The 25,825-nt window shown below is 42.9% G+C and overlaps 1 protein-coding gene across 1 annotated transcript; it reads left to right on the top strand.

The window, feature by feature from the left end:
• Positions 1-667: 667 nt before the first annotated feature.
• On the top strand, positions 668-25,409 carry tax1bp1b (Tax1 (human T-cell leukemia virus type I) binding protein 1b). The gene is made up of 18 exons (XM_036132802.1): positions 668-786; positions 5,067-5,261; positions 10,268-10,370; positions 13,545-13,735; positions 13,832-13,990; positions 14,843-14,991; positions 15,123-15,213; positions 17,200-17,385; positions 17,521-17,772; positions 20,582-20,752; positions 20,910-20,982; positions 21,094-21,212; positions 21,341-21,466; positions 21,978-22,064; positions 22,705-22,903; positions 22,998-23,146; positions 24,553-24,638; positions 24,842-25,409. The coding sequence occupies exons 2-18, from the start codon at positions 5,085-5,087 to the stop codon at positions 25,038-25,040; spliced, it is 2,517 nt and encodes an 838-aa protein (XP_035988695.1). The 5' UTR covers positions 668-786; positions 5,067-5,084; the 3' UTR covers positions 25,041-25,409.
• The last annotated feature ends 416 nt before the right edge of the window (positions 25,410-25,825 follow it).

Here is a 25,825-nt window from a genome sequence, read left to right as displayed (position 1 = left end):
GCAATGTTTGTTTAGACATCCATGCACATTTCACGATTCTGCAACTAGATGTACTGCTCAGTATTGCAGTCTGCTATTTGACTTTCTCTCATGCTAGGGACTATATGCACCTTTAAGCCCTTCAGGGAGTGTTGATGTTGAGCAGTGCAATCAACTCTTTCTTGAAAAAAAAGGAAAGATTATGACTTGTAATGTCTGCGAGTTATGTGTAATTATGTGTATTCTGGGCTGGTGACTGCCTCTTCAAATATTTCATGATGGTGGTAACACATAATGACAAAAAGCTTTTTGATTCTATTTTATTCAAAATTACATTGGCACTTTGACTGACCTTGAAGTTGATTTATTGAATCCATACCGAGCAAGGTTTCTTTAAAGGTGTCTGACATATAGATACAAAGATCGTAACCACAGAGACAATATACCTTAATTAGGTGTAAGTAACAAAGAGAGATGGACTATCTCAATTAGCTTTTGCGTGCATTGACAACCTACATTTAACATGAGATTACTTAGAAATCCAGGGAAAACGATATTTCTGAAAAGAATGAACGCTCAGTTGTAAAGACAAAGATCATATAGTGTAAAACTATGCTTCAAACAAATACTATCTTCTATAACAGTCAAATTGTATGCAGATCGGATGTGTAATGCGTTTTCTCTCAACCAGGAAATGACGTCATGTTGTTATTATTCCAGGAAGAAGACTCGGGAAAGCCCTGAACTGCGTCAACAGTATTTCTATGATACAGTTGGATGTTAGCTGATGTTTGAGATGTCCACAAGGTATGTTTAATTTGTGTTTTATAATTACTATAAGAATACGACGGTTAACTTTGGCAGCTTTTCGAACTGCGTGTAGAAACTTGGCTTGGCGAAAAAAGTTGCTATCTGTTTACATTAGCTGTAACCTTGTCGTCAGCTGATAGCTTTGCTGTTTTTTGTTGAAGTGTCTGCTTTTTGTATTTCTCAGGGGCGTTATACAACACAATGCGACGAATGTCAACACGTTAGCTTAATCTTTTCCCCCAGAGAAGTTAAACACGGCGTGCCTTTTAATCGAGGGTCAACGTGTTTCTTTAAGTATGTCGCCATGGCTAGCAGGCTGCTAGCTAGCTGCTTTGCTAAGCTAGCCAGAGAAAAACTGTTTTCTTGTAGGCCTCGTCCAAAACGTACCCTCTGTCATTTTCATCCGTATTTTTACACATTATATCATGTTTATTTTAATGTTACAAAATAACGTGATTACTCGTAATGATATATTTTCGACAATTCTCCGTCCCAGGCCAAACTACGCCGACATAAAATACCAGACTCAGGCCCAGATGGAAACTCCCCCCCCGACTAAGAACTTTCGCTACGTGTTGTTTTTTATGGCAGACTTGAACAAATCCAGCTTACGTTTAAAACTGTTTTATTAGGCGACTTTCTTTGTGATACCTTAACAAACTAATTCGGATTATGGCGAATATAATTAACTGTACACCAAGTAGGAATAAATACATTTAAAGTACAAGTGTTAAGTTCATTTGCTGATTCCTCGGTGGGTTTTACTGTCGCACCAAGGCCTTGGATCCTTGGCTTCTTACTGCTGACACTTCTATTTATATATTCAACCGATGAAAGGGGCCAACTATAGAAACGCAAGGACACAGAGAAGGGTCAGAAATGAGCAGGACCACAACAAAGTCAAATTTAAAATAAGCACAGTTAATAACAAAACGACTGCAAAAACCTCTAGAGACCGATTAAAAACAGACTAGTTTTTATTGTCAAGGAAAGGTTGTTGGCTATCTCATGTAATTTGTTAATGCCTGACATAAAACTTTTTCAGCCTAGTCTGAATATACATAACAATTCCTTTTACAGTGCAAATTAAGCAGAAACCTAATGGATCGTTCCTCATGGACAACATTCAGTGAAAAATGTGCACTTTTGAACTGAAGATATCAAATAAGGATTTTAAAATGCACAATTTATTCAGCTTTGTTTTTACTTATCAGGACTAAACACATGTAGACCATATGTCATTGTACTTGTGTTGATTAAAAAAACAGTGTTCTTCAAATTCTGCAAAATTAGCTTAATGCTTAAAAAAAAAACACCAGTAGTGTACTAGATATCTCCTGAAAAGTGTGTGTAGTATTTGCTTAATAGGCAAATTTGTTGCAATTGTCATTGCAGTATCAGTGGGCTCAATAGCAGCATTTGATAGGATGTTTCGAGTGTGATGCTTTCTGCAATACATTTGGCCATTTAAATGGACGTTTAACTCCCTTTAATGCCCACACCAGTCGTATTTCCCTTAAATAGCTTCTGTCCAAACTTTATTTATTAATTTTATAGTAATAGCTACCTGTATATCATGCTCACAATTCTGCCTATAGTGATAGCCATCTGTACATATATTCATAGTACATGTAAACTCTGTTATAATAACAATCATCTGTATATTACGCTATTGTACATATCCGTAAAATTCTATTTATAGTAATATCCACCTGTATATTATATTCGGTACATATCCAGCCGTAAATTTAGTTCACAATACTAGTTATCTATATATTATACTCATAGGACAAATCTATCAGTAAAATTCTGTTTATAATAGTATTCATCTCAATATTTATTCAGTAAAAACCCATGTCCTGTACGTATGGAACCATTGTTTTACCTGCACTTGCTGCTATTGCACTTTTGGTTAGATCTAAACTGCATTTCATTGCCTTGTACCTGCACCTGTGTAATGACAATAAAGTTGAATCTAATCTAATCTAATTTAATTTCTGTGGCTGTTCAGATGCCAAAGATCATGGAGAGTTAGAGGAGATTGGGGGGGGGGGGGGGGGGTTATTCTCATCATTTTTAATTCCAATATTCCCTGCAATGCATGGTTTCTGAAATTGTTCTGAGCTAGGTTTGAGAGTCTTACCCATTAAATGAACATTTATTGCAAGATAAGAGAACATTTAATTTTCCATTGCGAAATTTAGTGAACCCAGACATGTACAGGTACAATAACTTCCTTTGTCTGAAATCATTGAATGCAGTCAATATGAAATTCCCAACATGAACACAGGCCCACATAAAGACAACCCCTCCAGTAGGGACGGAAACCTCTAGCCTGTCTGTAGCCAGAGTGGACAGATCGGCCGATTCTTTAACGAGATGTTAATTTATACACTGAATTCAATGTGTATCGCTGGGGCTTTAAAGTGGATGAATACTGTGATAGCAGAACAACAAGTGGAAATGCCCCTAAGCCACACCTTTCACTAAATACACCTGATTAGATATTGCCACATCCAAACCATGGTTTTAAAACAAGCAGAGTTCAGGCAGTATATTGCTTAGTCTGTTGCCTAAGCAAAACTTTCATCAGAATAGAAACTTATCTCTGCTAGTTTCTTTGTGGTATCCTCCTTTAAACTCGTGCCATTAGGAAGGGGTGACATTCGGTTATTTCAGTGAGATTAAGAACTCTTAAATATGATCAGTTAGCCTTTGATTGGACCACGGCAGACTGGCTCACATTCAGATTTCTCATATTTCACCGTATCAGAATAGAAGCCAATGCATAACGCTGCGTCATAGTCATCTGACACGGCGCTTTATGCCATTTGTACCTCTTCTCCCTGCAGTGAAAAAGTCAGATGTTAGTGCATGTCACTGCATTTTTTAATATCCAGTGTGAAAACATTTAATTCGCATACAAGCTGAAAGTACTTGGCGCACGCAGCTGCTGAAGTTAGCTAGGAATCAGGGGCTGAGGAGGCAAAGTTTGTAAGTAAAAAAAAAAAAGGATGAAATAGTCATTTTTTAGCTATAAGGTATAGGAGAACATAGTTTTTTGTCATTTAAAACAAAGACTAATACAACTGAATTTTTTCTGTAACTTTCCAAGTCGGCTCACAAAAAAATTTGTTCATCTTAGTAAAAAAGTGTGTGTGACTTAGGGCTGTCACGATGCTAAGAAAAATACTCAACCCTGTGACAACATTTTGTTTAAAAGGCACAGGCTTATTTCTGCTAACAGAAAAAAATAGTTTTTTAAATTAAATTTAAATAAAAAAACAATTAAGTAAAAACCAATAAGGATGAGACAATTCAGTGCTCATTTTGAGAAATATAGCATTTAAGTGTCATTTCCTTGTTTAGCAGCAGAAGAGGAGACCAAGTAACACACAGTGTTGGTGTTAAAGCCCTTTATGGTAGGATGTAAGTTTGATTCAGTCATGCAGTTATTTAGTTTCTTTAGAATTGGTTACTTTTAGTATCTTTTGCATAGGCAAAGTTCTTCTGAACAACACCTTTGTCTTGTCGATAAAGAGGCCTGCGTGTGTATTTCTGGCCCTAGTCGGCATGTTTAAACTTCCAGCTGCAGATCATTGTTGGGTGCAGGGAGGGTAGTGGCTGAGTGCCTTTGGCGTTTCAGCGCTGCGGTCGGAAGAAGTCCGACAATTTGGCCAAGTGAGAATGGGTCACTTTATATCAATATTAGCACAAATAAATACTGTTGAATAGTTGATTTTTGTTGTATCTGTGTTGTTTTGACAACCCTGGCCTGAGATACTCCCATCTGTGATGTACATGGGTTCGATGTGAGTCATTTTTTTTTGCACAGGTTCTGCTCGTAGTTACTTTATGACGGCTGTTTGACTATATTTGGCTCATAAACCGGATCGAAATGAACCGGGTTATCCAATATGTCAGCAGACCTCGGCTGATTATTGGTATCTCTGAAAGCTGCAAAGGTCAGTTCAAAGTGAAAGTGGCTAACCGCCTCGGCCACGATTTAAAAAAAGCTTTTTGTGTTTTACGGAACTTTTTCTAATAACAGTAACTCTAACGAAATGTGCTTTCGACTTTCATAACTTTCTTGATATTATTTGTCACGTTGTACTTCCCAACCAACTCCTTTAATCCACTAGTGTCTCACATCTTTATTCCTTTTTTAATCTCTTCTAGGTTTCATTTTTCCTCCTCCACGGTCTTAGTAGACACTGACGTCGGTGGTTTTCTCCCTTGGTTGATCCCTTTCTTTCTGTTTTCTTCCTCCTGTGCAGCCACTGCTGAACGATTTTATGGCGTTGTTCCTGGACGGGACCCTACTGAGCAGAACCATGGACACATCAAACTTTGCCCACGTCATCTTCCAGAACGTGGGGAAGAGTTACCTGCCCCACGCTGCGCTCGAGTGTCACTATACCCTGACGCAGTTCCTCAAGCCAAATCCAAAGGACTGGGTCGGGATATTTAAGGTGATGCAACATCTTCACTCTTTTCTTTTTTTTAAAGTAATTATCACAGTTTCACAGTTTTTCTTTGTTAAAGTGTGACGTCTCGGGCATCTAATCACATCTGAAGGCCAGTGCATACCCTGGTAGTCTTCGTATTTCTCGGACACGGCGCTAGAGGGGAAGAACGAGAACGAGCTGCAAGAATTACGTCATTTCGCTCTGGCCGCCCCTGGAGAGAGAAAACATTTTTCCGTGCTTACAGAGTTTGCGTTGCCCTTTTAGAGGATGACATAAGCTTTACACTGCAGCGAGAGAAGAGTTGGCCATCTCCACAGAAACAAAGTAATCTATCAGGCCGAAGACAAGCGAAGACGATGCGAGTGCAGCCGTCTACGTTTACGTGAAAGAGGAGCTCGGTCCGGGCGAATGGGGCGTCTTGGCCCCCGCCGCTAGCTTTAGTGTCCCACATGGATCTCATTATAGAGACGCATTAAAACCAGGACAGTGGCTGTAATTTATTTGAGTTTTGTCTGAAGTTTAGTGTTCGTCTTCTCCACTAACATGCTTTTTTTTTTTTATCTACCAGGGAGGAGATAAAAGGTTTAGACAGGTTGACAACAAGCCAGAAAGCTCAAGCTAACAGCTCTCCGTTTGGTTTGCTTCCTGCTGGACTTCTTTCGTCGTTTGAAGTGTTTGTCTGTTAAAGGAGCCCCCCCCCTCGTAATAAAAGCTGTTTAGTTGGTTTATTGTGTACATAACATTTTAAACGGCTCATCACTGCAGAGAGTAAAGTAACACGAAAGAAACACAGATCGAAGCTAAGTATGTTAGAAAGCGTCAAGTCGTCGCGCGCGGGACCGCATCTGTTGTTTTTAAACAATTTTCCGCATTTTACTGCTGGTCAGGTGTTCGCATTGGATCGACTAGCTTGTAACTCATACTGCAAATTCAGATTGTGATGCATTTTACTAACCTATTTTACGAGTATTTTCCTCAGTATGACGCGATGACGTCATACGTAGCAAGCGTCCTCAGTGTTTGCGGAAGTAAACATGGATCGTAATGCTGTAGCGTATCTTGCGTTCTTTACGTTATTCTCCAACCGGAGCCAGCACATTACCAACGCAATCTTTTTAAGAAGATTGAAAAGGAAGAGAGCCAAATTTTAGCGACGTGAGCGGCTTTACTGATACGAACTTCATTCGTAATTTTCGAAAAGGCAACCTTTATGTGCGTCTGAACGGATCTCTTTAGCGCTCTCACGTAAAGACACACCTCTTCGGCCAAAGCGGTGAGTAAATGCGTTGCCGTGGGGCTGAATGGACTTGCAACAGGTGTTTGTAAACACACAATAGCCAACCTCTTTGGCATAGCCAGGTCCACCGTTAGTGACGTTTGTCAAGTATCAATGACATGTAGGTCGGATGAATGTGATCTGGCCGTATAGACACAGGTCGCATTTGAAAAGATCAGATACGTATCGGACTCAGGACCACATATCCAAGCGGCCTGGGTCGCATTTGAAAAAATCCGATCTGTGTCGTTCAGAGTGTCATGAAAAGATAAGATACAGGTCGCATATGGGCAAAAAAAATCGGAATTGGGTCACTTCAGGCTGCAGTGTGAACGTAGCCGATGTTCCCTCCACAGATCACCAGACTCGTGATATTGACTGTTCACGCGAGGTTATACACTAGGAATCCTGACTGCAGAACCACAAACCGGCATGGCAGTAATTCCTGGTAAAACTTGTTGTAGACCAAGGTTGGATTCTGTTTCTGCTGCGAGTAAAAGACTTTACTTTGAAATTTCTCCCAGCGGGCCTGTTTTATTTTGCCGTCGTGTATTACTTCCTGTCTGACTCAAACTGATGTGTCGTAAAGGATCCCAGCCTTATCCGGCGTATTTAAGCCTTAATGGTGGACGCTCATGACGGCTTAATGTGGCTTCCCTTCAACTCTGGGGGCTGAGCGGAGATCATGAGACGATGTCACACCCAACTTCATCGTGTTTCATTTGCAAGTCAGTGAACTAAAGGTTTTCTCAGTTATCAGGCGAACTAGCGTTTGCTGCCTAACACAAAAATCACAGCATCTTTGGGACCATAAGGCGCACCATGAGTTTTTAAAAATAATTTAAGGATTTTAAGTGCACCTTATAGTCTGAATAATACGGTACGTTTCCCAAACTCTAACAGCATCCACTCATCATCTTCTGCTTATCCAGGGTAGGGACGCGGGGGTAGCAGCCTTCGTAGGGAGGCCCAGACCCCAGCAGCATGTTTCAGGGCTGTGTGTGGCATTTTTAAAGCCAGCTGTGAGAGGAACCAAAGGAAAGAACGGGTCATTTGTGCAGCCATGACTTTGTTTTACACATGCAGCGGTCAGAAACTTGGGAAACTTTATGTCGGAATATTACTGCAAGCGGCTTCCTGTAGACTTTTCCGACTTGTAACTTGGGAAATTTGATCCTCCCAGAAACGTTTGAGCGCAGCGTTTAGGTCTTTTGGCACGTTAGTTGAAGTCATTGACATATACAAGCTGTCCTCCTTAAGATGTTTTTTTTTTTTTTTTTTTTTTACTGATTTACACAGATTAACCAGAGGGCAGCGTAAACTGTGTTGTTGCACACCTCGAGCAGGCTACGTAGAATTAGCTGATTGAGAAAGGCGGTGTGCTTTTAATTTTCCGTATACATGACAGTTTGGCCCTGGAGCCACTTCTGTTGCCGGGTCAGATGTGAATCCGTTGTGATGTGAATCATCTTCCCTCCTCCCATCCCCCTTCGACAACCTCCAATATGTCAATTTAGTTTCAAACAACCCTATTACGTTTATTCAATGCTCAAAGTTGCACATTTGCTTGAAAGTATGAGAATGTCGCAGGAAACTATGAAATGTTTTTGTTCTTGCTGACAAATCAGCATTTTTTCCCCCCCATCAAGCTTTTGCATCCTGCCAAAAACAAACATCGATTTGTCTTTTATCACCCGTTTGTGAATAGGGTGCAGGGCAGCTTCTAACCGTCAGGTTTTGTTTTAAAGCCGGTTGTCGTTTCAAGATGCCAGGCGGAGGATTGTAACTCATTTAAATCTTTCTGTGACTGTCGACAGACCAATCTGTCTGTGGCGAGCTTTCTCGTTTGCATCCAAAGAGATACACACTGCAAAAATGGATCTAAAAATAAGTAAAATGTTCTTAAAATTAGTGCATTTGTCCATGATTTGAGCAGGTAAATAAGATGATCTGCCAATGGAATGAGTATTTTGACCCCTAAAATAAGATAATTAGATATCCTGCACTTGAAATAAGATGATTGAGATGAGTTGTTCCTATTTTAAGTGCAAAAATCTAATTCCATTGGCAAATCATCTTATTTACCTGCTGAAATCAAGGGCAAATACACTAATTTTAAGAACATTCTACTTATTTTTAGTTCCGTTTTTGCAGTGCAGGTGTACAAACGGCAGTACGAACTCTTGTTGAATAGTCAGTCCGAGTCGGTAATTTTTCCGTTTTCTTTAAAGGAGTTGTGCGTGTTTTTTTTCAGCAGCCTGATGATATTCTACAGCTGTTTCTGTTTCATGTACCTGTCCAGTGTTGTAACAGCGATCACCGTCGAAATCAGTCTTAATGGGTGAAAACAAACGAAGTAAATGACCGAACAGACTCTGGACTCTTTAAACGTCGACGGCGCTGCAACAGGCCGGTGCTGCTGCGGCTCACAGAGCGCTGTTGTTCAGGAAAAAGGCGTCAGAGAAAACAAGGCCAGCTTTACTATTAAACTGTCTCTAAGCGCAGCCTCTTTGTGATTCATTAACCCTGCTGGTTGTATACGGCCTTACTGGCGCATCGACAGTATATCACCTCCTGCTGCGTTATTCCCACACATTTTTATTCTTTGTGGACCACGCCACTTTAAGAAGTCATTGTTATTCCCCCCCCCAAGCAGACAGTGCTGATATGTTGGTAAACTTACTCGCCCTCAGTGACAAATCTAACTGTTTCTGCTCCTTCTTATTTATACTCACACCCAGAATGCTCTGAGTTCCTCTCAGTCCCCCCCCCCCCCCCCCCCCACTCCAAACAACACCTCTGCAGCTCTAATGAGTGGACCGGTAAGAGCTAGCCAGCTCAGTAATGACACTCACTAACAAGGCACACGTTTTAATTGCTTCCTGTTCCTGACTGCTGGAGGCTGGAGCTGCTGCACGGCTAACAGTCGGGCGTTTTTAGCCCTACTATCTGTGGCTCACGTGCACACAGCAGAGAAAACGCACCCCCCCCCCCCCCCCCCACCCACCCCCCTCCCCGCACCGAGAAGAGGCAAAGTTCCACTGAAGGCTGTGGCCAGGCGCGGATCGCTAAACACAAAAGCCGGCGACGTCGTTGATCGTGGCGTCACGTGACCCGGTGCCGTGTTTTGTGACCGTCGGGCTTCGCTTGATGTGCCGCGGATGCGTGCCTAAAAGCAGGCCGCTCGACGTGGCGCTGATTCGGTTTGACAGTTTTACGGCACCGGGTCTGAAGTGGTGGATGTATTCCCCCCACCCCCCCCCCCCCCCCATCCCCTCCCACCAGCGGGCACCAGTTAACAACACATAAAATGCATCTAATTACATTTTGCTTTTTCATTTTCGAGTTTCCCCGTGTATAAAATTTTCACCTATTTTCCCCTCTTCCTGTTAAAAGTGAGTTGTTGCTGCACTTCCTCGGCCGGGCTTTTTTTTTTTTTTCTCTCTCTCTCTCGCACGGTGACCAGGAGGTGCTTGGAGGATGGAAACGTTTCCTCTTTGAGGGCAAACAGGTTTGTGGGCATGCTCCAAGCTGCCACGGCACCATAGATTAAAAAAAAAACGTTGTTACCTCAACATACCAGCTTGAGATAATTTGGAAGGGCCTGTAGATTCACGTGGAGAGAGGGGAGAAAAAAAAACCTAAAAAACTCCCGGTCGGTTCTCCGTTGTCATTATGATGCACTGATGTGGTCGGAGCGGCTGGTTTAACGGATTTATTCGATGTGTCACAGGTTGGTTGGAGCACGGCGAGGGATTATTACACATTCTTGTGGTCGCCTCTCCCTGAGAACTACGTGGAAGGCAAGCCAGTCAACCGAGTCGTGGTCTTTCAGGGTAAGATCCTGCTGTAGTTTCAGTAATTTTGACACGTTTTAATGAGGATGATGGAAGCGTGGGACTGATTCATTCAGCGGAGTGAAAAGGGGGCCGCTCTATCTGAGCACTTCTCTACACATGCAGAAAAATCTGTTCCCACCCCTAATAAAGATGTGTAAAAAAGCCTAGTTGTCTTTTATTGCTGTAGAACATTTGGCTTTTTTTCCCCACTTTAAGAAGTCATTGTTTTTCACAAAAGAACTAGCGGCTCAAATGTTGCTCTTTCTAATCTCTTTAAAATAAATGTTAGCGAGCCGTTTTGTGTGTTTTTACTCAGAGGCGGGTAAGTAGCCACAAATTAAACTCAAGTAAGAGAAGCGGTACATCAGTATTTGTACTCGAGTAAATGTAAACCCAGTTACTACCCACTTCGGTTTATAAATGACATTTTAAAGTTGTGCCGGGTTTTTTAGGAACATCTAACTAGTTATTGGTAAAATTCTGTTTTCCAGGAGTATAAATATGACTTTACACAGTCCCTTTTTTGCCACTGGGCTGAAAACTGGGGCTGGACGATGAGGGCCAAAATTAATATCTGTGTTTTTAGGCTGAATGCCGGTATACCATATTTATCTCCATATGTTGTTCTTTTCATAAAGTAATTACAAAAAGGCATCTCTGAATCAAAGCTTTATCCCCAATGTCTCACAGACGCAGTTTTTCAACAGCTGTAGATAAACAGCTGAAAAATAACCCACTAAATTACATGAAAGTGTAACTCTAACGCAGCATAGACCATCTGGATATAAAAGATATAATCTCATCTCGTTGGAGGCTGCAGGGCGATGGAACCAGTTTAGCAGAAGAGATGATGTTCCTCAAAAGAACGGGTCAAACGGATCTCAGGGTGGCGTGTCTTAGATTGGCAGATGCCGTCTAGACGGCAGTAGTTTGGGTTTTGTAATAAAGTGAAGAATAGAGGCCTGTATTTATTTATTTTTTATTTTTACATTCATCCGACGCTGCAGATGTATCTTAGTCCCAAGCAAGCAAGGTTGAAGCGTATCTTTAAAGCCTTTATGCTCTTCATAATTGCCATTGGCTGCTTTCTGCATGCCAACCAGTTGTCTTTCCTGTCCTACCAACACAAACATAAATATGGAGAGTTTTCTAATCCTTACTGGGATTAGGACCACAACCGGCTCCATGAAGCTTGTGAAAGGACCAGTGTGGCGACGGGGAGAGAACGTCCCTGGCCCGCCAAGCGAGCGGCGGTGTACGGTTGGTGCGAGCGGACGGCCGTCGGATCAGGAAGGTGCCGCGTGTGATTTAAGTTTGAGTCGTTTTCTCAGCCCAGAACGGGACCACGCCACAAAGTTTGCCCGCCATTATTGCTGTAAAAAGAATGGTATGGAGAGACGTTTCTTAGATGTTATTTGAGGCGGTAACGTTGATGCGGCAGCCGCTCCGCGCCTCCTTGTCCTGTGAGATTTTGCTGTTTCCACTTATGGAACGGCCTTTGAGGGCTTGTGATGGAAGTGATTTGAGAAAGAGGCTTAAGATGGAGCTTTTTCTGCAACAAACACTCCAGATGGGTTTGGTTTGAAGTGAAAGATGAAAAGCGCCTCATGCGTTGCCCACTGTTAGGTTTGGCGGAAAAATCCGCGACGCTGCGGGCCGGTTCCTGTTCCTACGCCTCTGGGAGCCTTTTCAGACGGCATTGCATCAGGACCCGGATTCTGGGAGGATCATGGGACGGTTTAAAGAAGAGCGGTCAGGGAATCCTCTCCCTGCATGCCCCCCATGATGTATGAAATGCTTTAGACGAAAGCTATGGACATAAGTAATCATTACAGAGTAAAAAATCCATGATGTGAACATGGCAATTTGAATATTGTGATCAGATTAAGGTCAGCTGAAATTCAACGGTGTTGCGACTCAGCCGGGTGGTTTATGCCGATCATTAATCCGAGCAGCGTCCATCTAAACACTCGGATTACGAAGACACAGAACCAGCACACGGTTCTTTGTTTTCAAAATGTGGGTCGAGCAACGTGCAGCAATAAAGAGTTATTCTCTTATGTCGTGACAGTCATTTCTTAACATTCCCCCGTTGGACACAAATTAAAGGTTGGACTTTTTCTCTTGTTTGTGTGAAACGATGCAAATGTCATTTAAAGATGAATTTATTCAGAGAATTTTTATTTACTTTTTTTTACTAGTCTTTACCATCGGTGCTGACACATTTGTTATCGTGAATCCAACCCTCTACAACAGATATGGAGTAAATGTAGGGCTGGGCGATATGGATTAAAAAATAAATCTCCGATTTTATCATACCAAATCCGATTAATCGATTTTTTTTTTTCCTCCTTTTTGTTTCATAAAAAGAAATTATTTTAAAACCTTGCTTTTTATGTCAAGCATTTCGTCAGGGAGTTGACCTGAATTCAAAGTGCAACTAAAAACAAGCTGTGAAACATGCTTGTAAAACAAGATGGCAGCCGTGCCATTATAAACAATGAAAATATAACAAAACATTTGCTGCTAGTGGTATTACACATTGAGCTAAGAGCAGGCTTCACTGCACTTGTGAACTTCAAACTAAGTTTAAAAAAGAAGTAAATAAGTAAATGAAGTACCTCGTATTATGGTAAAAAAAAGTTTCCACTTAACAATATTTTGACAATATATTTGCCTAAACATATATTCAGCATCACATGCTGTTCTCTTCATGGAAACCCAATGAGTGTATTGGCAAAATAAAATCCACATTTTCCAAAAATGAAATCTTAAAGAATTGTAAATTCGAATTAATTGATTAAATCGATTTAACGCCCAGCTCTAAGTAAATGGTAAACGGACTGAACTTATATGGCGCTTTTTCCAGTCATACTGACCACTCAAGGCGCTGTACACTACAGCCACATCCACCCAGTCGCTCTCACTGATGCGTTCACATTTACACACCCGGACGCAGCCCGGTGGGCAACTAGGAACGAAGAGAACAACACGGGCGTAATTTGCCGTTCGGGTCCAAAGTAACAACTTCACACGTGTGGTTTGTGCTGCAAACAGCTAAAACGCCACGCCGGCGCCCGCTCGCTACAAGCTGGACCGGGTTTGATGGTTGTAGGTAAATATAACTTCCTCTGCGCCCTGCGTTAATGACCGGACGCTGTTCTCCCCCAGGTTACTACGTGCCCAACGACGACGGCGAGTTCTACCAGTTTTGTTACGTGACCCACAAAGGGGAGATCCGGGGGGCCAGCACTCCTTTCCAGTTCCGCGCAAACAGCCCTTCAGAGGACGAGCTGTTGACGGTGGAGGATGAATGCAACTCTGACATGCTGGTGGTCACCACCAAGGCGGGCCTGCTCGAGGTACGGTTCACTTAAAACTGCTCCTTTGTTCTTGTTTTTTTTTTTTTTTGTAGCTGCAAAACAGTGAGAACAAATTTTTTTTACTTGTGTGGGCAGCAAAAAGTGGAAGAAGCTCAGAGGGAGAAAGACGAGCTCCTCAAAAACATGGCGCTGATTCAGCAGGAGAAGGAGCAGCTGGAGGCCGAGAGAGACGGACTGCAGAAGGAGTTTGAGCAAGAGAAGGAGACCTGCGCCCAGCTGAGGAGAGAGATCCAAGTGAGTTTAATCGTGAGCGGCCGCCCTATACAGCAGGACATTTTAATTATCTTATACATTTAAAAAAAAAACACTGACTTCTACTATAATGAGCTGCAGATTCTAAAATAGGGTCGTTTTCGTCTTTGACCTTTTTTTTCCCCCCCTCCAATATAAGGCCCCACAGCCTACTAGCGCCCCCTAGCGAAGCAGCCCAGACACGCGGAGTAACTGGAACCAGCAGTACTCTGGAATAGTAAATCACGCGCCGACAAATAGAAATGCCTGCATTATCAAGGTTGTCATTCTGCCTTTTTATAGCGTAGCATTAAGTCTTAAGAGCATCGTCAGTAATAATCTAGTGGGCCGCAGTGTGCCATAAATCCGCCGGTTTTAAAGGTTCTACAGATGTAAATATGATTACAGATTTTGTGGTTGTTAATTTTACGGCTTCGTTTTTATATGAAATTTTTATGTGGTGTGAATATAAAGATTCCAAAAACTCGTCTCATAAGCAAATTGTAAAAAAGAAAAAAAAAATGACTTTGCCTTTTTTTTTTTTTATGTCATCTTCAGAGTTCGAATCTTGACATGGAGCTGTAATTTCCTTTATGATTTAGACTTCAAAGGCAGATTTTTTTTTTTTTTTTTTATGACTTACATGCATTTTTCCAGACATTTTAAGTGAAACATAGAAATAGAAACTGCTCTGTAATTTCAGATTTTAACCCACGCAGATTCCTAATACCTTCTGGCCACACAAAAAAAAAGCAAAAATCAGAGTTTATATATTGCAATTTTAATCAGTCATCGTATAAATCAACAAGCTCCCAAGTGTCCAGCCTCCTTCTCACTGGCCGCTTTGTCTCCCAGGAGGGGCTGCACTCCTCTCAGGCCCTCCAGGAGGAGAAGGAGGAGGTCAAGAGGAGGCTCGAGGAGGCCACGGCCAGGATCGTGCAGCTGGAGGAGGATCTGATCGGAGTCACGCAGAAGGGCCTTCAAAAGGAAACCGAGCTGGACGGGTGATTTGCTGCCGGCTAATCCTGATTATTTTTTATTTTTATTTTTTTGGGATGAATATACCAACAAAAAGGATGTCATCGTGTATAAACGTGTAATAAACATGTAACTAAACTGCTGTTTGTTTTTAAAGGCTTAAAGATCGTTTGAAGAAAGTGGCTGTTGAGAAAGAGGCTCTTGAGTGTCACCTGAAGAACGAGAAAGACGAGAAGGAGCTCTACAAGGTGACGCTTTGGAAGTTATGCCTTTAAGAATATCAATGTCCCAGTTTACAGAAAATAAACCGGAGCACGTCTGCAGCCAGACGTGTCCGCGTCGCCCATCCGGGTTAGTTAAAATAACCTGACGGCTTTACCGTCTGACTCATTCACCGCGTTATTTTAGACGCGCCAGACTCACGCTCCGACTTTCTCCGATTCTTTCCTGTTTTTCCACTCTGTGCTCCCTGACTAATGTTGTGTAGCGCAGCAGTGGAGTCTAAATGGGGCCCGCCTCGTTCTGCCTGCTGTTTGTGTGTTCCTGTGTTGTGGTGGGCGCTGCACAGGAAGTGGGCGGGCCACATACAGTAGGGCCGCCACAGAAATGGAGCCCAAAAAGCCCAGATCTAATTTAACTTGCACCATCACACAGGGGATGCTGCCCGAGGACAATTTTCAAAAACCTCGTAATCTGTCTTCGTTTCTAACGAGGACTCCCCACATTTGATTTATTAGCAGCGATCTGGCGCGGTCTTTAAAAGCCTGAATAAGTATAGAAAATGAAAAAGTCTGGGTGTCCAGTTTTTAGTTTTACTTCCGTTATCTAAAATCTAAACGTCCGTGTTGCTAAAGGCACGAAAGGCCTTTTTAGCAGGGTTTTATTTAAAGTTAGTGTCTAACAGAACACGCTGATAAATAGGTACTTGTTTAAAAGTAAAAAAAGAAAAAAGACCCAGTTCAGTCTTTTGTTTTTCTTTGGGTCTCTGGGCCATCTCAGATCAGGCCTGTTAAATTAGAACAGTGGTCGTTAAACCGGGGTCTGGTTTAGACGCCAAGCAAACAAAGCATTAAAACAAACAAACAGAAATATCACAAGTTGTACTTTTAAAGAACCCTAGCCTACAATAAAAGATTTTACAAGGCAAAGTGTTACCCACTAATCAAAGTTAGTTTATTTCAGTAAATCAATTCAAAAAAGTGAAACTAGTATAGATTCATCATAGCTATTTCAAGTGGTTTCTTTCTTTTTTTTTATGATTATTGCTTCCAGCTATTGAAACCCAAAATGTTGTTTCTTGAAAAATACAGAGTTAAATTTAAAGCAGTAAAATAACATTTCTTTTAACAACGAAATGTTATTTTATTGCCAATAGAATAATGGGAGCGGCTGCTGGCGTTTCCTAAAGTGGAGGTGAACAACGAAAGGTCAGCGAGACAAAAAAGGTTGCAGTTTAAAGTCCTTTATGCAGGCATATTCCTGGAAAGTTTAGTGGAAGGAAAAAGTCAGTATGGCTACAGTTGTTGGCCTCTTTGACTTTACGGTGATAAAGGAACTCTTTGAAGGTGTTCAAATTTGTTTAAATGCATCAGTAGATTTTAAAATGGAGCTAAGATAAGATAAGATAGGCTTTATTGATCTCACAATGGAGAAATTCACTTGCCACATCGGCTAATACAAGAAGGTGCATTCAGTTATATACAGTGAATCTTCATATATACAATGGATCAAAAGAATACCAAAAGAAATAGGAATGGGCATATGATGTCTTATTTACATTCATGGTGATCTATATATATATATCTAAACATATATACATACTTGTATATATACATATACCTATACGCCTTCATACGTACGTACCTACGCGTATACATATGAGCTAACACAAGTCTATCCGTATTTCACGAAACTGATAAAATAAACCTTTTCCACACTGCCACAGACGCCTATTTAGGCGTTGTGTTTGATATTGTGCTAAACATGCAATTTATAAAACCGAACTAGTTCCAGGCTTTGTTCTCATATCTCCTGTTAGAAAACTGTACAAACTGCAGTCTGTAGTTTGTACAGTGTTGAATTTTCAAAATGTTTATAAGGAACCCATGGTTTTATTTCAGGATTCTCTTCTAAAGTTTTTTTTTTTTTTTATGCATGAAGCATAAGGTTAGATTTGTATTGCTTCCCGTGTGTGTGTGCACGCGTTCCATTTCGTCATGTTCTCTGTTCATCAGATTCACCTGAAGAACCGGGAGCTGGAAAACACTAAGCTGAGTGCGGAGCTGCAGATGCTGAAGTCAGTGGACGTAAACAAGGAAAACACCATTGCCCAGTTCAAAGAGGAGGTGGGGCGCCTGCAGACATGCCTGACAGAAAAGGAGAAACAGTACAAAGAGGTCCTGGCCAAAGTTTATCCTCTGGTAGGGACTACTTTACCGTCTCTGGTTCTCAGCGTCAGAATACAACACTTTCAATGTTTAACTATTATGTAGCGATTTTAACACTTACGCAAGGTGTTTGACATCTGATGTGACGGTAAGATTGGGGTCTTACAGGGTGACATGAAGGCTCTGAAGGAGCAGCTTCGGCAGAAAGAGGAGCAGCTCCAGGCCAACCAGCAGCAGCTGACTCTGCTGGCCGCCGAGCTGAGGGATGCCTCCAGCACGCGAGACCGCACCATGTCGGACCTGTACCACATGAAGGTGGAGGCGGACGCTCTTCGCCAGGCCAAGGCCGAAGCTCAGGCCCAGTGCGTCCGCCTGGAGCTCATGGTGGAGCAGATGAAGGCCGTCACCAAACAGGAAGTGGTGAGGATGAGCGTCTGCGTTAAAGGCTATAGTTTTTAGTCATTTTTGCTCATCTTTCTCACGCAGTAAAGGAGTTTAGAAAAGAGATGCACTCATTAGGCTTTTACCGGCCAATATTGACTCCTGAATTCCTCTGATCTACCAATTCACATGAGCTCAGATCTTTTTCTGCGAAGGCCTATAAAGCATAAGAGGCACAAATATACCGCAGGATCTTTGCATCCAGCTGAAAATACTTAAATGACAACATAAACCGCAACAATTTAGACATTAAAGTCGGATGGCCCCAATGTTTTTCTGTTGTGTTTGCAACTCAAACAACGTATGAAATTAAAGGTATACTATGCAACCGGGGTTGATTTTCCAGCGAGGCTCCCCCCAGAGGGCGAAAGTAAATGTGCACTGTCGTAATGATGCTCAGCTGTTCTGGTTTCTCCGACAAGCCAGGCGCGGTTGTTTTGAGCTTAGCAGACATGCGAACGCAACGAAAAGTGGAAAAAACGGCAGTACAAACAATGACTAACACAGTGAAGGTATGAACATCAAGCTTCCCGCAGCGCTATCTTGGCGAGGCGGCCGCCGCTGCCGCCGCCGCCGCCGCCTCGCCAAGCCGCGGCCCCTGCCGCAGCCGCCTCGTCCGTTTTATTATTATTATTATTATTATTATTATTTTTTTTTTTTTATGTTGGCGAGACGCTACCGCCACCGCCTCGCCAAGCCGCGGCCGCCGCCGCCGCCTCGCCGCGGCTGCCGCGGTAGCGTCTCGCCAACATAAAAAAAAAAAAAATAATAATAATAATAATAATAATAAAAATAAAACTCGATATGCTTGCATGTTTATGTTGTTGCTTTCGCGCGTGCATATAGTGAATGGCAGGGCAAAAACACATGGAGTTCTCCCCGTAAAGCAAGACTTCTGTGGGTGCGGGCCGTGAGCTCTTGCTCTTGCAAGTGCGGTATTTCCCCCACAGACCACCAGGGCGGCCGAGAAAACCTTTGTTCGACCTGAAATGACTCATTTAATCATCCAAAATGGTATGGAACACATTAATTAACTGAAAAATGTTGCATAGTATGCCTTTAAATGGCGTCTGTTGACGGGTTTACAGGCTGAAACGGACTTCTTCAATTTGATACATTTGATGGCTAGGAGAAGAAAAATGCAGGTTTTTCAGTGTTTGACCTATTGATCAGAGCAAAGCAAGTAAACATCAGTCAGTTCAACATGAGATCAACCGAGAAGTAACGTCCTGTAAACCTTCACAATAAGAGCCTAAAGCAAAAAAAAAAAAAGTCTATGCTCTGAAATCAAACAGATTCTTACGGAGCCCCCTAGGGGACATGGGATTTTGATTGATTTTTGTTTTAATTATATTTTTGTTTGCATTGCATTCCCACGCAATCAGTTTGCGTTCCCTTGGAATAACCTTGTAGACAGTTCATGATGCATATTGACTATTAAAAGTCTTTCTGCTACAATATAAGGTTCAATTTAAAACTGCTAATAACCTTTAAAGAGCCTCGTTGAAAACGTGTTTTTGTATTCTTAACTCTTTGATGCAGAAAACTGATTGAAAATCGATGTATTAACATTCATGTTTGTTTGTGTAAGGTTGAGATGGGACGGCGCATGAAAACGGCCCTTTATGAGCCAAACCACCGACACAAAGACGGACACAATCAAAAATGTCTGATGTTTTTATTACCCAGTGAAAATAACTCAAAAATAGTCCAAATAGCTTGAATGTATTTTTTTTATTCACTTCTTGCGTAAAGTTCATGTTTGTCTTAGAATTCAATTCAATTTAATTTTATTTATATAGCGCCAAATCATGAAATATGTCATCTCAAGGCACTTTACAAAGTCAAGTTCAATCATATTATACAGATTGGGTCAGATTATACAGATTGGTCAAAAATGTCCTATATAAGGAAACCAGTTGATTGCATCAAAGTCCCGACAAGCAGCATTCACTCCTGGGGAACCGTAGAGCTGCAGGGAGAGTCGTCTGCATTGTACATGGCTTTGCTGCAATCCCTCATACTGAGCAAGCATGAAGCAAAGTTAGAAGGGATGGAAAGAGATGGAAAGCCCGTGTTTAACCTGCGTTGCTTTTGCATTTTGTGGTGTATTTCAATCCTAAAAAAAATGATATAAAGCTTCATATATTTCACTAACTAGATATTGATATTCACGGACAGACCATATAAAAACATACATTGTAGCAGAAAGACTTTCAGTGTTCAGTACGCCGCATGAACTGTCTACTAGGTTATTGCGAGAGAACGCAAAACATTTTGAGAGGGAATGTAAAATAAAATAAAAATTCCCATGTCCCCTGGGGGGCTCAGTAGATCTCAAGAAAATTGCTTATTGTATTTTTTTTCTGGCTGGGTATTGGGTGCATTGTGGGTAATTTCTCCATTGTGTCCTTTAATAAAGTACTGTTACCAAATTGGTGGCAATAAATAATACGACTACTATTAACCATTATAATGCTGATTTTAATAATTACAATTATGCCTTTGGCTTCACTTTTCATGAATCAAATGACACTTTTCGCATATTTTAACCCATTCTACCCAAACTATAATGATATACTGATAACCGTTGTCACCTTGCTCACAGTAATCGTGACGTCGTCACACGCCCAGCTCAAATCTCTCAAATCGCTAGTCCTGAATAGCGAATCCTTTTATACGTGGTTAGATTTTTAAGTAAACTTTATTGTCATGGAGACTATTTTTTCATGATGCTTTCATTCCATCATCGCCGTTTCTCTTCTCTTGGTCTTTTGTTAAAAAACAGACCAAATCAGAGGAGGAGGCGTGCACGGACCCGGCCGTCGTGGCCGAGCTGCAGAGGGAGGTGGAGGACCTGAAGCTGCGGCTGCTCATGGCCGCAGATCACTACAAGGAGAAGTACAAGGAATGCCAGCGCCTGCAGAAACAAGTGTTCAAGCTGTCTGAGCAGCAGGGGGTAAGGCTCCAGCCGGCGTACGTCACCCGGGAGAGCAGAACCCGCCTTAGAGTTTACGCTGAGATCATTATTAAACATTCGTTGTTCTTGCAGAAAGCACACGAAGAGCTCTGAATTTGTCTGATGTCTAAAAGGATGTTATTTTTTTTTTTCATAGGAGGTGAAGAAAAGCACAGCACAGGAGGCCGCCGCAGTCCCTGCATCAGGGAGTCCAGACACATCAGTGCCAGGTATTTCCGTCCTGTCTGGTCGTGAGCTGAGTCTCTCCATCGCGCTGTCGGTCGTCACGATTTAAACTCTGAGGAGTTGGAGATCAGCAGGTCTCGCCCGTCTCTCCGCAGGCAGCCCCGGTTCTGCCGATCCCATGTTGGAGGCCATCATCCAGGAGAAGCTCAAAGGCATCAGCAGGGAGGCCACAGACAGAAATGACAGATACAGGAAATGCAGGCAGATGCTGATGGTGAGAAATGTCCTACTTTTTTTTTTTTTTTTCCTGTACAAGCACATCGTAGCCCTCTGTGGTTCTGAAGGAGGACGACGTGTTCTGAAAGCGGGGGGGGCCATCGGTGTCTGTTTTCTCTCCTTTAGGAAGAAAAGGAGCGCAGCAGCACGCTGGCCGACGAGCTGGCCAAGACGGAGCTGAAACTGAAGGAGCAGCTGAAGACCAACGAGAGCCTGAAGCTGCACCTGGCTGCCGCAGAGGACCGCTACAAGGTCAGACAGCCGGCGTCGGGCCGCAGCCTTAAAAAAAAAGCGCTCCTTCCTTCAGACTCTTGCTTTTACCGCCGTGCGCGGACTGCTCTAGCTCAAGGATCCAGACTTTGAAGCTCTCTGTCCCCCTCCAACGCCGTCGCTCTGACAGCGCTGTTTTTTTTTTTTTTTACGAGCGGGGCCTGTCTGCGAGACGCGGCATTTTACTGCTGTTTATGTCAGGCCCTGGAGACGAGCGAGGCCCCCGGCTCGGAGGAATCCTTTTCTAGTGGCGCTGCTAATGCCTGCGCTTGGCTCGGGTCAGGCGGACGTTTGCTCGGCGTCTCGGGGAGAATTCAAACAGGTTGTTTTGCTCCGAGGAGTATCGGGCATAAATCAGGAAGCCGTTTATGCTCGCGATCAATCAGCGTCACACGGCCGGCTCGGGCCGTATTTCAGCGAGGAGCGCATTAAGCGCAGGAGAAAGAGGTACGGCTTTTTATTCCCCTGGTTTTTTTGTGTCTGTTTACTCCAGAGTCAAGTAGCTGAGAAGGGCCGGGAGCTGAAGGAGCTGAGGGACACGTTCACACTCGTCATGAAGGAGAAGGAGAAACTGGAGGGGGTTAGTAACGGCTTTCATTTTTCTCCTTTACAGACTGCAGACATTCCTTAAAATGCACCATATCCCTGCCATACAGTCTGGCTTTAAAAGGCCACTAATTGTAGATGCAGATTAAATGTTTCTTCGCTCTGCTCCGCACTAAGGTCCTCGCAGGCCTAATGCGATGCTTGATGCTAACGCTGAACACGGTTCAAAGGGGCGGAATCACCCCTCAGACTTTCAATTAGCCCGACGTCATCAAACATGAAACGCTTCCATTCATTTGAAATTGGCTTTCTTTTCAATTAAGCTGCTAACTGAGCAGGTTGTGTGAGCAAAAGGTGCCTCACACACCAGCAGTCTGTATTTCCAGAGAGGATTTGCAGCTTGTGGGTAGAAAAAAAATGACAGTGCTATATATATATATATATATATATATATATATATATATATATATATATATATATATATATATATATATATATATATATATATATATAATTTATATATATATATATATATTTATTTATTTTTTTATTTTTTTTTTATTTTTTTTTTAGACAGTTTATTCGAAGAGCACTTTTCAGTAACCAGACGATTCAAAGTGCTGCGCAAAGTTTTGGCGCAAACATCTTTTGAATCCTCGTCTTGTGTTCCCCAGGAGATTCAGAAGAGTAGCGGTAAGAAGGGCGACCAGGGTGCCAGTGAGAAGAGCAGTTTGGAGAACCTCCAGACCAGCGTGCCTTTAATACTCCAGTACCCTGTCCCTTACGCCCCCGATACCCCCACCCCCCTGCTGGTCTCCCAGAGCCCAAGCAAGCTCCACTTCGGGAACCCGTACTCCATCTCAGACTCAAAAGGTGAATAAGTGTTTAAAAAAAAAAGAAAAAAAAAAGCAATAATAGAATAAAAAGGGAGAATTATTTTGACCATCGTTGAATTACGTCTCTGCAGACGAGACGGAGGAGGAGTTCTCGGATAATCAGCCTCTCAAGCTGCCCCCCGTGGGCCCGCCCTCCTGGGACAGCAACGTGGTCTGCATCCAACCCGCCCGCAACCTCAGCCGGCCAGAAGGACACGAGGAGGCCGAGGAGAACAACAACGTAAGCGCCTCCTCCGAGCGTCCACTTCACCTTTTTAAAAACACGACTCGGTTTACATTCCCCGTTGTTTTTGTCCGTTTCTCACGAAAAGGAATCCCGAACCCTTTTCCACGTTTTTGTCGCATTACAACCACAAACATCAGTTTTATGGAATAAACCGAGACAAAGTGATTCATGACTAAAAGAGGAAGAAAAAATGTTCTGTACCGTATTTGACGGTGTGGTCACCCAGAGGACCACGCCGTGCTGCAGGGACAAAGAAGATGGACGGAGCTAAAATCAGAGATCAAAGTCCTCCTCTTAGCGGGACGACCCTCAACGTACAGCCAGAGCTGTAACCGAAGCGAAGTCATCGTCCCGACCGAAATTTGTTTGGCAAAACCTGAGAAATAATGGGCTCTGAGCGGATGCTGATGCAAAGAGGAAATTCTGTCTAGATAAGCGCAGCACAATGTTGCACATTCATCGTCAATATCAATGTACGCAGCAGGCCTATCGCGAGGAAGTGCTTGGACCGCAATAAACGCTACCTGGGTAGATAAGCGTCATGCATTCAGGCTGCAGATACCTGTGACATAGTTGGTGACACTTAATTCAGCACTAAATATTTGAGAAGGTAAACAGGTGGTTAGGTGGTCTAGTCAGTAAGATGTTTTCCTGCCAAATCAGCAACAGTCAACTCTTCAGTGACACCTCGTTGAGAAAAGATTGACTTTTATTTAATTTTTTTTCCAGTGGTTGGATAAACCAAGCAGCCACTCTCTGCTGTGTGTTTGCTCTGAGCCTAAAGCAAAAAGACACCGGTTCAGTTTAAATCAGGTTGTCATGATGTTGCTGATGTTTTCTGTAGCAGCGCTGCTCTGTCTCTCTCTATGTCTCTCTCTGTGCAAAGCTGGCAGAGACGTTCCCCTACGTTCACATGGAGAAGGTGGCTGGAACAGCCCGCGCGTGTTGCTCTCTCGCATGACATCCAGTCAAAACGCGTTAACGTTTGTGGCTGCATCACTGCAAAAACGGATCTAAAAATAAGCAAAATGTTCTTAAACATAGCGTTTTTGTCCTTGATTTGAGCAGGTAAATAAGATCATCTGCCAATGGAATGAGTATTTTGACCCCTAAATTAGGATAATTAGACATCCTGCACTTGAAATAAGATGATAGAGATGAGTTGTTCCTATTTTAAGTGCAAAAATCTTATTCTATTGGCAGATCACCTTATTTACCTGCTCAAATCAAGGACAGATACACTCATTTTCAGAAAAATTTACTTATTTTTAGCTCTGATTTTGCAGTGCAACGTGACAGGAGGCGTCGGCTCTTTTTTTTTTTTAAAGTGACCGTGGCATCCAGGAGGTTATTTTTTTGTTTTCTGATTGTTGTGCTGCTTGCTTGTTTTCCCCTCCAAGGTCAACAGCGACGAACAGCCCCTGGGAACAGAGACGCGCAGCGCGTTCGTCAACGACGGACAAACCCCTTTCTGCTTCGACTCCAGGTAACAAAGCAACGCCTCAGCTTTGCTCGGCTTGAGCAATCAGTAACACCCCCCCCCCCCCCCCCCTTTGTGTTAGCGTGTTTGACGAGCAGGCCACCCACTTAGCATCAAACAGACGGTCTTCATTAGCCAGCGCTCCTGGTTTGTTCCCACCGCTGCTCGGCGGCTGTTAACACGGGTGCCGCTCTCTTCTTCCCGCGCAGCATGGACATGAAGCGGTGTCCGCTCTGCGAGGTCATCTTCCCGCCCAACTACGACCAGAGCAAGTTCGAGGAGCACGTCGAGAGCCACTGGAAGATCTGCCCCATGTGCAGCGAGCAGTTCCCGCTGGACTGCGACCAGAAGGTGTTCGAGAACCACGTGCTCACTCACTTCGACGGCCACACGCTCAACTTCGACTGAAGCGGCGGAGGGAGGGGGGGGGGGGGGAGGCCGATCCAGCCCGCCGCCGCCGCCGCCGCCGGCTGAAAAAGAATCACTTTAAACTCTCTTTGTGCATGTAGTGGTGTACGGCTCCTCTCTGTAGAGCTCTTCTGACTTCTTTGCTTTCGTTAACTCAAGAGATCCGCTCGGTGGTGATGTCTAAACATTATTATTTAGCGTGGATCACGGGGCTTTTAAATCAGTTTGCGAATCGAACTTTTCGTTTATAGTTTAAATGTTTCCCTTATTTTAGGACTTGGAAAGAGAAGACTGTTTTTAACCCTATGATTCTTATTATTGGTTTTCACAGATCTGTAACGCAGCAGGATGTAACGAGTCAGGGAAAAAGAAGTGTTTACCAAGCATTACATTAACACATGCTAACCCCCCCCCCCTTCCTTCCCCCCCCGGACGTCACTGTACAGGTCATCAGCCGTCATAGAGAGCAGCCTCGGTGCACTATATTCAGTCAGGGAGAACTCTTCAGTAACTATTACCCATGCCAGAATATAAAGTCTATCATCAGATCATCTATTTTAGAAAAAAATGTAAGGCAATATTGTGAGCGCCTTTAATACTTTTTTGTGTAATATGTAGATTTTATTTTGCTAGGCTGATTATCTCAGATTTTCATATCAACAGCTAATCAGTGCATGCTCAGCTTCTGTTTTCAGTTTCTTTCCTTTCCAGGCCGTTTTTAAGTTATTTCATCCATTCAAATGTTTTCATTAGTTTAGGGCGTTTTCATGTATCTGAAATAAAAC

Source organism: Fundulus heteroclitus, chromosome 3 (genome assembly GCF_011125445.2).
Source record: "Fundulus heteroclitus isolate FHET01 chromosome 3, MU-UCD_Fhet_4.1, whole genome shotgun sequence".
In the NCBI taxonomy this organism is placed as follows: domain Eukaryota; kingdom Metazoa; phylum Chordata; class Actinopteri; order Cyprinodontiformes; family Fundulidae; genus Fundulus; species Fundulus heteroclitus.
Note: the sequence above shows the minus strand (reverse complement) of the source record. Positions and strands in the feature narration are given on the sequence as shown.

Bases quoted from the DNA above. Each gene is read 5' to 3' on its own strand.
- tax1bp1b (XM_036132802.1), top strand. From the start codon at position 5,085: ATGGCGTTGTTCCTGGACGGGACCCTACTGAGCAGAACCATGGACACA. The intron at 5,262-10,267 runs GTGATGCAACAT...GATGTGTCACAG, and splicing joins ACTGGGTCGGGATATTTAAG to GTTGGTTGGAGCACGGCGAG. The intron at 13,736-13,831 runs GTACGGTTCACT...TTGTGTGGGCAG, and splicing joins CCAAGGCGGGCCTGCTCGAG to CAAAAAGTGGAAGAAGCTCA.